Source organism: Leptinotarsa decemlineata, unplaced genomic scaffold, assembly GCF_025532065.1.
Source record: "Leptinotarsa decemlineata unplaced genomic scaffold, Ldec_3_MD MMD2_tig00026314_RagTag_RagTag, whole genome shotgun sequence".
NCBI lineage: Eukaryota > Metazoa > Arthropoda > Insecta > Coleoptera > Chrysomelidae > Leptinotarsa > Leptinotarsa decemlineata.
The window spans coordinates 6257427-6270769 of NW_027412684.1; the positions used below are offsets into that span (position 1 = coordinate 6257427).

Here is a 13343-nt window from a genome sequence, read left to right on the forward strand (position 1 = left end):
GAAACCGCTTATTCTGAATATCATAATCACCATTTGGTGTGAGAATGAATCCAACACCAGATCTTCCAACTATTGGTTTACTAACACCACCTCTTCTACGACCAAATTTATCAATTGTGGTATGCATAGTTAGATCGTTTGTGATCGACTGAGCCAGTTTCACACGTCATATTCATGATATTGCGATCAATAGACTAATCCTTCTTCACGTAATTCCTCAATTATGGCTAATATTTCATTATCATGTCCGGTATGTCCAGCCAGTCGTGAACTCCAAAGTAGTCGAAGGCGATCAATCAATTCTTCGAGTTCATTCCAATAAACATAATCTGTATGCTTATTTCTGATATATTTTTTCTGGGTGGGTATTTTGATCATGCCAGCACCTTCTCTACTAGGGTTTCCATTGGATAATAATGGTAGGATTATTTCTCTATATTTCTTCCAATTATTCGATAGAAGACCTTGTTTTCTCTCATTGTATTTATATGCAGCCTTTGTTAATTTGAGTATATCACCATATGTGGTCATATCGGAAGAGGGGATATTTCTCGATGGTACTTTCATGAATATCAAGTTATATAGTTTTGGAGTGCCCTGATAAGAGCCAATAGTTTTACCATTTTTCATAAACACAATTTTCTCATCGATAAATTCCACATCAGCTACTCCCATTTGTAAATTTCCCGTTTCAGTGTTCATGTGTACTCCAAAGACTGTATCGTAAGAGGGATTTCCTGATAGTAACTTTTTTATATGCTTTTGTACTTCATCACCATCATCGAATACATTAGGTGATTGTGAATCTAAAGTTGTCAATTGAGAGGTTTGAAGATCCTTCGAGGAAGCCCCTTCAAATTTCGGTTTCCACTCACTTTCAATTATAGTTTTGGCTGTTAATGGTGTAGCAGGCTTTGTTTTCTGCATCACTTGATTCATTTGAGATGCTCCTTCAGTATTGGCAGATATTACTTTCAAAGGTGTTATTATTGGCTCATAGATCCTCTCGAGTGCTGATTGATCACCTAGACGACTACTTTTGATATAATTGAATTTCTTCCGAACGGCATCCGTTGCTTCAATTAACTTTCTTTTTAAACATATTTCATCATCATTTTTTCCCTCCATAATTCACTCCAAGAATTTGTATAATGAAGTGTTATCTCCACTATCTAGCACTCAAGTGATTCAATTCTTCAAGAACGTCAAGGATATATGAAAGCGTCGAATCCTTTTCGATAACGTCCATTTACCACTTCTCGATCCTTATCAATTACTAAAAATCCATATTTATCTTCCCAACATCTCGCACACATATCTTGAAATTGCTTATATGTTACATCTGGTGATACATGGTCGGAAAAAATATGATTGAGATTCATATCATCTTGTTTGAACATTACGATAAAATTTGCATTATCTCGTATCAATTGTTTCGGAACTCGTGAATATGTTTGGGCTAAATAGAAACAATCCACATTTTTATGACGACCCATACTGAAATATGATCGTATAACATCCTGTTTCTCGCACATAACATCATCAAAAATGAATATCGAATCAGGTTTGGCGTCTGAAGGCTCTACTATTTCACCTGCATTATTGGCAAAAGTGTAAAAACCCAACCCTTCGATTGGAGATAATACTTCACGTAAATACTCGTATTTAGGTTGATAAAGAGACTTTGAATAAAGATAAACATTTGCGAATCGTAATCCTAGAGGATGCGTTAGCAAAGAAATCATAACATTTGTCTTGCCACAGTTAGAAGGTCCAATAATCAGGCCGCGAATAGAAAGTGGAAGTAAAGATCCGTGACGTTGTTTGACACCGCTTCCCGATCCACCACCCACTTTTTCATCGAAATTATCGATGGAAAATTGCTGCTTCTGCTTCAATATGCGCATTGTATGACAGTTGGAGACTATATAAGCAGGGTTCCACATCGATTCCTTTATTTAAATAGGGGTTATGAGTCGATGCAGATCTACTGAATTGCATTCAAATAAAACTGGTAGAGGATTGATCAATTCCCTCATCAATAATCTACCATTTGAATTACACTTACCTGGCTATCAGTATTGCGGTCCGGGCACCAAATTGCAGAAAAGATTGTTGAGAGGTGATTCGGGTGTCAATCAGCTGGATTTTGCATGCAAAAAACACGATATTGCATATTCACAGAACCCTGATAATCTTGCAGCTAGACACATAGCGGATAAGGAGCTTGCAGAAAGTGCTTGGAATCGTGTCAAAGCAAAAGACGCTACTATTGGAGAAAAAGGAGCTGCTTGGCTAGTTACGAATATAATGAAAGGGAAACGCCGATTTGGTATGGGTTGTGACTCATCTCCCAAGCAGTCACACATTCCGAAGAAAAAACGTTCTATTAAGAAAAAAAAAGTTAAAAAAATATTGAAAGCTTCTAAGGTGATAGCTTTTGGTTCTGGGATCGTTCAGAAAGTGCGTGATGTTCTACACAAAGCGGGTGGAAGTGAATTTGTTGTCAAAAATTCTAAAAGAGCAGCTGAAATTGCACTCAAAGCAGCACGCAAATATATGAGGGCTGCAGGTGGGAAAAAGAAAATTCGCACACCGCGAATCATACCGATTCCTAAAATTGGTGGAATACTACCACTCATTCCAATTTTTGCTGGTTTATCAGCACTAGGTAGTTTAGCCGGTGCTACTGCTGGTATAACGAAAGCAGTTCAAGCAGCAAAAGCGAGTAGGGAGCAGTTGAGTGAGACAAATCGCCATAATAAACACATGGAGGCAATTGCTATAGGTAAACAAGGAAGTGGTATCTACTTGAAGCCTTACCGCAAAGGATTAGGAGTCTATTTGAAACCTCAAAATTCAAAAAACTCATAAATTTGCTACCTAAAAGAGCTCTCTCCAATATCGACCTCAACTATTACGCTAAGAAAATGACGATTCCATATTTTCGGGGGGTATATATGCGTGACGATTTACCAAAATCAGGACCACTCCGATATGAATCTGCCATAGTAAATTTGGATAGTCGACATGGTCAAGGGACACATTGGGTAGCATATAGAAAAAGGGGAACTTCGATAAAATATTTTGATAGTTTTGGCGATTTACCCCCTCCCAAAGAACTGATTCACTATTTTTATATGGGTTCGAATCCTATCAATACTATCACATATAACTATAAGCGTGAACAACGATTCAACACAGTATGGTGTGGCCATTTGTGTTTGAAGTTTCTTCAGAACAAGACATGGAGTTAACACCAGTACAGGATAGGGAGAGTATCAAGAGGATGAGTCATTCATTGATCGCATATTCCAGAGTACGCACTTTACAAAAAATGAGTAAAGAACAACTCGCTGATATGCCGAAAGAGGTGTTGATTGGGTGTGCATCACATGAAATTGCATCTGTATGGGATAAGTTACCACAAAACCTACAAAATGATATTGATGTCTTGAAGTATCAGTACTGTCAAGAGCATTACAATGATTCCAGCGGTAGCAGTAGTAATTCCGATATGAATGATGGTCCACCTACAAGAAAAATTTTTTGTTGTTATTGTAAAGTGAATGATGTGAATGTAGTCACACATAATGATATGGATAGACCACCGAAAAAGCGACGATTGGTCCACAATTTCTGCTGTCAGCAATAAAAAGACATGAATCATCGAAAATTCGTCAGTCATGTCACGCACGTTTTCATTGTCGGGATTCTCTAGCGAGTTGAGTGCCAACTTCTACCCACCCATCGAATTGGATACCAATAGTAATTATGGTCTGGGATTACATGGTTTCTACTCCTACAATTCCATATTCAATGTAGATGCTAAGAATAATGTTATCGGCTATTCGAAGACAATTATCTCACCCCCCACTATTATAAAAATTCCACCTGGGGCATATGAAATTGATGAAATTAATAAGGTGATTCAAAGATTCATGAAATCCAAAGAAGTGCAACTAGAAAATGGAATTGAAGAAAATATCGACGAAGTATTTCTCCTACGTGCAAACAACAACACTCTGAAATGTGAAATGCGATCGAAATATTACATTCATCTCAAACATGAAAACAGCATTGCTGAACTTCTAGGGTTCGATGACAATGTTTTCAATTGTGGTGAAATACATGAATCAACATTGCCCGTGAATATCAATAAGGTGAGGATTATTCGTGTGGATTGTAATGTCACAGCTGGAGCATATTCGAATGGCGATGAAATCCATAGCATCTTTGAATTTGATATTGATGTAGAGCCCGGTTACAAACTCACCAAGGAGCCACAAAATATTATTTATATGCCAATCCGACCTGGTGGTCGTCAGTACCTCGACAATATCACTCTTCGCATATTGGATGATAATGGTAATCTGATCAATTTCAATGGTGAAAAAATAATAGTCAAATTGGAATTGATAAAGCTATAATAATCATCATTTCTCATATATTTATTCACAACATCGACAACAGTCATTAGTAACAATCATCGTTCCTCATACGTTGATTCAGAACATCGATGACTGTCATTAGTGTATCATAAAGAAAATGAGTAAAGGAAGCATCGATAAGTTTGGTCGCAGAAGTAAGGCAGTTTCAAATACTGTTTTGCGTGGGCAGCCTGGAGTTGGTTTCAAATTAACAACCGATGGAAACTTTGATATGGAAAATAAACGTTTGAAAAATATAGCAGAGCCTGAAGAGAGTACGGATTGTGTTAATCGAGGATATGTCGGTTTTTACATCTCAAAGATGAGAGGAGAATTAGATACTGATATTGACAAAATTAATTTGAAATTAGATGGAGTAGAAAAATATTCCGTATCAGTGAGGGAAGATCTCATTACGCTTGGACTGAAATTAGTAGAATTTGTAAAAAAGTATGAGCATATGGATAAGGATATCAAATCGCTGCAATCTGATTTGAAAAAACAACCCTCGATAAGCATTCAAACGATCGAGCAAAAACGATGGTGAGCGATGATCATCTGTGAAAAAAGTCAATATAAAGCTGAAGTTGATCAAATTGTTACTCAGTATTTGTTACTTCCTAACGCTGAGCAGGTGATATTCATTGATGGAACTATAAATTCTGCGATTATCGTTTCTAAAAATGGGGTTGTGCTTCAATAGTCAGCGATTGCCGCAGCGGCAGCAGTTGAGTCAGCATAATGTATTTGGTGGAGGCTATGATCATGTGCATTTAAAGAAGCGAAAATCCAGCAGTCGATTCATTCCACGTATATCTGCCAAACGGTCAAGATATAGAATAAGTGCTAGTAGCCTGAACTTTCTCAAATCTATTGGCTTGAAGGTGCGATATAAAAAATAGTAATAACATGGCGACAATCACCACAAGTGATAAATTGGAAGTGTTCGAGGAGCCCATGTTCGACCATTCCCTCATCAGCCTTCATGAGCATACATATAAGCCGTATGGTTCACCATATTACAAAAATTCAGATGAAATACGAATTCCAATCAATTATCAAGATCTCATACTCGATATTGCAGATAGTTACATTTATATCGAGGGGAAGTTCACACCATCTGATGCCACAAAGCGGTGCTACCTATCCAATAATGCTCTCGCCTTTCTCTTCGACGAAATTCGCTATGAAATGGGTGGTGAGCAAGTGGTTGTTGTTCGAAAACCCGGCATAACTACCACAATGAAAACGATGATATCATTCGGAAAAACGCATGCAAATTCGCTACTACCGATAGGATGGGGACTCGATGTGAATAAACAAGATATATTCGATCCCGTTAGCAATGTATTTAGTGGTAAATTACCCTTGAAGTATCTCATGGGTTTTGCTGAAGATTACAATAAGGGGATAATGAATGTGAAGCAGGAGCTCATTTTGATTATAGCTCGCTCATTCAAAAATTCATTCATTGGGGAAGTCGATGCAGATTTGGAAATCAATAAAATAGAATGGAGAATCAGGCACATTGTGCCGGAAGATCGACAGAAACTGAAACTATTGAATCGCATAAATAAAAATGGTAATAATGCTAAAGTGAAGGTGGCTTATCGTATGTGGGACCTTTATGAATTACCCACACTTCGTGATACATCCTCGGATATATGGGCGGTGAAGACAACCAGCAGCCTCGAAAGACCACGATATATCATCATCGGCTTTCAAAACACCGACCAATCCGAAAATATGTCAAAAGATGTAACGAAATTCACACATGTGAATATTAATAATATTCGACTATCTCTGAACTCTGAAGTATACCCATATGAGCGTTGGAATCTGGATTTCGACAAGAAGTTAGACTCATCAGCTTACTATGCATATGAAAACTTCCAACGTAGCTACTATTATAAAACTATGAGTGAACCGATGATGGATATTGGTAGCTTTCGCAACAACCCACTATTCATTATCGACTGCTCCCATCAACCCGAAGCTATGAAGTCATCCACTGTCGACATCAAAATAGAATTCGAAACACGCAAGGTGAAGTTTCCAGCAAACACCAAAGTATATGCACTCATCCTCCACGATGCTGTTCTATCATATAATGCTCTTAATGGCTCTGTTCAAACTGGATTGTAATAAGATTGACATGTAATATGCTATGAAATATTCGATATTGATGAATAATAAAACACTCAATAATTATGTTATATCTTTTATTCACCAAACAATTAGATACAAACAAATATGGATTGAAACATTATTTTATTCACAAACATATACAACAGATTTCAAATATTTACAACACCATCATTTATCGCTTCTTCCAGTTGCGGGTTGGGACTCTGTGGTTCCAATTGATATTTCTCTATGATATTTTGCGGTAGGTAGGTGCATATGTCTTGAAGAAAATGTTTCAAGTCTGCTTCAATTATTAACTCACAGAACTCATCCAAATTTCTACTCCCATATGAATATTTATGACACAATGCCACACCGAGTTCATACTTCTCACTAAGCTCCAAAAGTTTTCGCACCTCTTCAGCATCGTAACATACACTCAAATCATAATTTGATGAATGTAGAGCATCAAAACTCAGATCAGCCATCTCCCAAGCCATTTTTCTTATGGCGGAATCCAAATCCACTGCTTCCGGCCACTCTTGGGCTGAATATTGCATCCACATATTTATAGAATGGTGAGTTCTGGAAATTCATAAATGGCATTCATTAGTTTGCAAATAATATAAAAAAAAATACTCACTTGAAATCTGACTATGTCTATGAAGTGACCAAGTTGATACATATTTTATATTAATCTACCATATTTTCACTATTTACAAAAAAAAATCATAATTTCAAAATGTTCAATCTAAAACATTGAATTTCATCAATGATCGGGTTTTAGCACCAGGATAATCCTGCGAACTTTGACCCATATAAGTAAGTGTGAATTTGGCTTTGGATGAATTCACTTCACGAATGAAGTCTTCTGGTAATTGCTCTGTGACACGTTTTGGAAGCCATGCTTTAAAAGGAGTATCACTTTCCTCATCCAATAAAACTACTTGAATTGATTTACCATATCGTGTGGAATACATTGACATTTTTTCAATTTTATATTCTTTATCAATAACCAGAGCGTTTATAGGTTTCTGCTCTAAAGCTTCACTTTGTTGAATTATAGAAAAATTAATTTTTTCAATGTCAAATTTCAAATTATCCATATTCATAAATATAGTGAAATTACGGTTAATTAAAATAAAATATATATTCACCTCACTGACGAAAACGCCCTCTCGGATGGGTTGATACTCGTTGTCTTCACTTTGGAATTCGACAAGTACTTCTGTTTACCTATTTGGGTATTTTAGAGTGTCTAAACTGAATGTGGAAGCATGATATTCTGAACTTATATAGGAATTACCAACAAGGGAGGGGGCAACGCCGAACCCCACTGTTCAAGGTTATATTCTGTGCACGTCACGATTTCATTCAAGGTCAACATGCAATGCCACAGAGCAAGCTCAAGGTAGTCGAAGTGTCGAACGTCAAGGTCAAACCCCACACTCAAGGTAAAACACCGCATTCAATCTCATACTATGTGTACGACGTTCAAGGTTAGGTGACGTCATACGATATTCTGAACTTATATAGGAATTACCAACAAGGGAGGGGACAACGCCGAACGCCCACTGTTCAAGGTTATATTCTGTACACGTCACGATTTCATTCAAGGTCAACATTCAATGCCATGGAGCAAGCTCGAGGTAGTCGAAGTGTCGAACGTCAAGGTCAAACCCCACACTCAAGGTCAAACACCGCATTCAAGCTCATACTACGTGTACGACGTTCAAGGTTAGGTGACGTCATTCAAGGTCGTGTGACGTCTCAAGGTCAAAAGGGGTGGGGGGAGGCGTTCAGTCGGCATTAGCACCCTACTAGCTTTGAAATTTAAGATGTTAGTACCTATCGTATAATCCCATTAATAAAATTACTTATATGGACCGAGAACAAAAATTTCGATGGCCCTCTAGAAACATGTGTTCTGGAGAATAAAATGAATTGTGTATCAAGTCCACCTCAATTATACTAAATCATTTAAAAAATACACCACATTTGGGGAAGTACTTAAATATAGGCGCGTGTCTATAGGCACGCGCCGCTGACCCCCTCCCAGCTGGTATCGCCGCAACCGTTATGTCTTTGCATTTCAAATCTGTAATATCTTCGAAAATATTATTTCAAATTACATGCTTTTAAGGGCCATATTGATCTATATTTAATGCATAATATATTTAAGGTACTCAACTGAATAAGGATCAATGCTGTTTTGCTTAAAATCACTTCGCAAATAAACTTTTAATAAAAAATTGTTATTGTGGGTTATCCCACAGACACAGATAGGCATGTACCATCGCGGACTTTTTGTAGACCTTTTTAGGGTGCACAATACTGTGGTAGGTACATCATTTTGATTTATCTCGTAGAAACATTAGAAATCTCTAAAATTATCAGTGTTTCTCAATCATATTATCGCTCTATCAAATAAAAAAATTCCGCATCAAAATCCGTTGCGTAGTTTTGAAAATTTTAGCATACATAAGGACAGAGAGCGGGAAGCGACTTTTTTCTATACTATGTAGCGATGGTATTAAATTTGTATTCAGTGTCGGTGAATAAATGTTTGAACAATGAACAGAAAGAAACGTTGATATAACACCTAAACAGATAATGAAGTTCATTGAGGGTCTATGTAATTCATCATAATGTACTCCATCATAACATCAAAGCAGATTAATCGCAATGAATCATAACGCTACAAGATCATAATCGTAATGTACAGAATACAGAGAAACGTAAGCCGTCATAACCCCAATTCATCATAACGTAAAACAGCAGAACGTACTCTGTCATAACGTACAAATTCATAACGTACTTATAGAAACGTTAACCGATCATAATCGTAACGCATCGTATTCACATTGTATCATAAACTCAATGTATCGCTAAAGCGTAGAAACCGTGTACAGTACATTGTAAGTATAAAATAAATGCATTTATTCAATTACTTTTCGACAAAAAATTAGTCAGTGTCTAATTAAACGGAAAAGACTAGAAGAACTTTGCACCACGAAGGATTAATTTCTGCAGGTGCATTTTTTTTTAATCAGTGGATCAACAAAAGTATTTCCTGGACGAAAAATCATATGTAGGTCTCGTATTCGCTAGATTTATGAAATTTGAATGTTTCGTTCAAATCGGTAGAGCGAAAGTTCCAAAATAAATTTTTCGAAATTAAACAGTTTGATGGAAGGGTATAAAATTGAAATCCGAACAACTTTTTTTCCAGACATTTCGAAAAATTTCCAAAGGTAACCCAATTTTTGGAAAATTTCTTTGAGAAATGTCAAATTTGACTGACGCTGAATAGCATTTGACAACAAGCGGGACTCATATGTAGTCATTTTGAACGAAAAAACCAACTGAAAAGTCAAATATCAGTTGTATTTATTTTCAAATGCGTTGGTGTCACTATACAATACTACTACACTCTTCAAAAAATTAGGTGAATTTTCATTTTTCCCAAAAAATATTCATTTATTCATAAATTTCTAGGGAACTCGCAGGGGAGCAAACCTGGTGAATACGGTGGCTGAGGCATGATTACGGTATTGTTTTTGGCAAACAAAATTAGGAGTAAGCAATGACAAGTGACAAGTGTGGTAAAAAATCCATGAAATATTTTTTCCTGATACCGGACGTTTTCTTCGTATCGGTTCTCACAAGCGGCGCATAACTTCAAGATAATACGACCATTGACCATACGACCATTAGGCAAGAACTCTTGATGCACCTCGCAACGGTAATCGAAAAAAACAGTGAGCAAAACCTTGAAATTTGATCGAACTTAGCGTGCTTTTTTTAGTCTAGGCCCTACTGGGCTCTTATGATACGTCACCAGTTATAACCGTTCTAGGCAAATTTGGATCGCCGTTGACATCTTTCAACAATTCCTGAGCGATGCTCTTGCCACCGTTTTTTTTTATCAAAATTCAGCAATTTTGGAACTTCGCTGCCACCCTCTTCATGCCCGAAAATTACAAAAAAAATTGCAAGTCATGAGCCAACCGTTATTCCGACATCCCCAGCAACTTCCCTAAAGTGATTCGACGATTCTCTATAAATTTTTTTTTCATTTTCTGAATATTTTCATCGGTTGTTGATTCCTGTCCTCTCAACCTTCTGTGAAAAGCTTGTACCACTTGTAAACATTTTTCTTACTCAAGAGTACAATCATCGTATGCCACTGTGAACATTTTAAGTATTTTTGTGCACTCAATTCAATTTTTTACACAAAATAAATTCGATGCAAATTCTTTTATTCATTTTTTTCGATAGCAGAAAATCATCGTACACGCAGAACACTTTTATGCATCTCACCAACAAACTAAACATGCTCAACAGCTGAAACTGTGAACATATGTTCGAGAAGAATGTACCAACATCAAAAATTGAACATTGAACCTTTGAAATTCGAACATTTACCTTATTTTTTGAACAGTCTGTATATTTGGAATATCTCTCTGAAATATATTCATGAACTGATTTAAACATATCGATAACTCGTTTTTATTCTAACTTTTTTGCAGACATGGACAAGATATCCACAGAAAAACTTAAGGAAAATCTACAAACTCAACTATCAGAACTAGAAAGTCTACAGTCAGTATTCTGCAATCCAGGAGAGGTGAAAGTGGAGGATATTTGTACCCTCGCAGATATAACAGACTTCGTAGCCGACAAATCAACATTTCTACCCCAATACCTGGATCTAGTAATCAAGCTGGTAATAGATGATCTCAAATTTGAACTCTGCGTCACTCTGCCTCACGAATATCCTCACGCTGAACCTGAAATTTTCATCCGCAGCCCAGAACTCAATCGGTCTACACACATCCAACTCAACAAGAATATCAATGAATTCATCACCAGTCAAGAAAAAGGAGAACCCTGTATATTTTCGGCAATATCCTGGCTGCAGGATAACGCTGGGAGCTATGTGTCAGTTAAAGAGGAAACTTCTCCGCAGAAAGATGCCAAAAACGAGAAATTCGTGAGATATTGGATTTATTCGCATCATATTTACAGCAGAACAAAGCGCAAGGAAATAGTGGATTTGGCAAATCAATTGAGTATAAGCGGTTTCTGTATGCCAGGTAAGATGAAATATTGCAGAGCATTCAAAGGTTATCCATTTTAAAGTTGTTTCTTTGAATTGAACAATCGACTCGACAAGCTTTGGTGCGTTTGGCCAGGAGAAAGGATTTAGCATTCTTTGAATAAGTCAAGAATAGTCAAGTCGATGAATACGTAAAACAAGCAGTCTTCAAAAATCCTCAAGAACAAACAGAAAAGCGTCGTCAATCAGGTCTGTTGGTCTCTTGGTGGTACTTCCGATATTTTCATTTTTTAAGAGCGAGGAGACCAATCTGTTAGTAGCCCTGGGTATGTTGATATTTGGCATCAGTTCAGATAATGCGGTGATCCTCAATGTTTCTTTATTTTCTGGGAAACTCTGCTAACATGTTCTGTAAATTGTCGACCCGTAACCCTTAGTTTCACTATCACTATCTGACCTTCAACCTGGACTGCACTGATTTCGTTTTTAGTTGTTACCAAGACGGCTTTTGCCTTCTCCGTTATCCAGTCAGTTGGACACCCTCTGCAAGACAATGTTGGCCGTGTCCATTAGTCTTTTCTCACCTTCAACTACCACCGTCATTGCAATATCATGGACGAAGCCTATTAATGTATCCAATGCCAGCACTTTCATTCTCAAAAGCCTGTCGAACAGATCGTTCCACAAAGTTGGTCTAAGAGTGTTATCTAAACTTTTTACTCTGATCTTCGATTCCTATTATCCTAGGGACATAGCGAGTTGAAGCAGTTTCTGTATTCTGCATCTGTTTCATAAATCCAAACTGTCTTTCCGATAGTCCGCCTGTTTTAGTTATTTGCTACTCCAGCGATGCTTTTTTTCTAGTTATCTTCCTTCGTTCATTTCTTCTGATCTCATTACAGTTAAATGAAGAACACTGAAAACTGTATTATCTGAAGACGCCAACTTGGTTGGTGAAATACTCGTCGGGAAGAGTATTGAAGTTTTGGTGATTGTAAAAAGTGCTTCTTCATCTTCAGATCCGCATTACTAATGAAAATCGTGAAAAATACTGCAGAATTCCACAAAATTGTCGCTGGAAAAATTATTCAGAGTATCGTAGGACGGTAGGGTCGTAGGTTGACGTGGGTGGTTGGTTTCACTCAACCAATCGACAGCTGTGCGAACCGGTGGTTCGAACCGCAAGGCCGAACGATCGATTTTCACTTCCTATCGTCCAACCCGTGTTAGGAATCACACGTTAAAAGGTAGGACCTCGTTAGTTCTTAGCTCGCACAAGTTTAGAGTTTTGAGAGTTGTCGTTCGTAGGTTAGCGACAGCTGATTAACGAAAAAACAGATTTCAACAGATGAATCCAATTTGCAAAGATATGCAACATAGATTTTCAAATTTTATGTTTCCTTGCGATTTGAAAGATATACAAAAATATTTTTGGGCTCACGAGCTTTGAACTATAATTCAGAACTTTATTTTTCATTTAATAGTGTTACGTTTTCTATCCGTGGTTGACCAATAATTGACTACACTGAATAATAAACCTTAACTTTATTTCACTTTGAATTCAACAAATACTTCAACTAAACTTCAACTATTATTTTAATGTCTAACACCTTACTCTTGAACTATTCTCAAACATTCGTTGTAACAGGTGTTGAAGACATCATCATCAGTTCATTCCTAACTTGGATGTCATATACGTTCATGAAACACCTCTAAAACTTGGT

General features: G+C 37.0%; 2 protein-coding genes across 4 annotated transcripts in view; one reads left to right on the plus strand and one right to left on the minus strand.

Annotated features, from left to right (window-relative positions):
- Positions 1 to 13343, plus strand: part of LOC111510265 (RWD domain-containing protein 2A) — a 194786-nt gene that overhangs the window by 175293 nt on the left and 6150 nt on the right. For all 3 annotated transcript variants that reach the window (XM_074181416.1, XM_074181417.1, XM_074181418.1), the window contains exon 2: positions 11090 to 11656. In XM_074181416.1, coding sequence (XP_074037517.1) covers positions 11092 to 11656 — 565 coding nt within the window. In that variant the 5' untranslated portion in view covers positions 11090 to 11091. The remainder of the gene's footprint in view (positions 1 to 11089; positions 11657 to 13343) is intronic.
- clos (closca) overlaps positions 1 to 13343 on the minus strand; it is a 208193-nt gene that overhangs the window by 175062 nt on the left and 19788 nt on the right. The window lies entirely within an intron of this gene.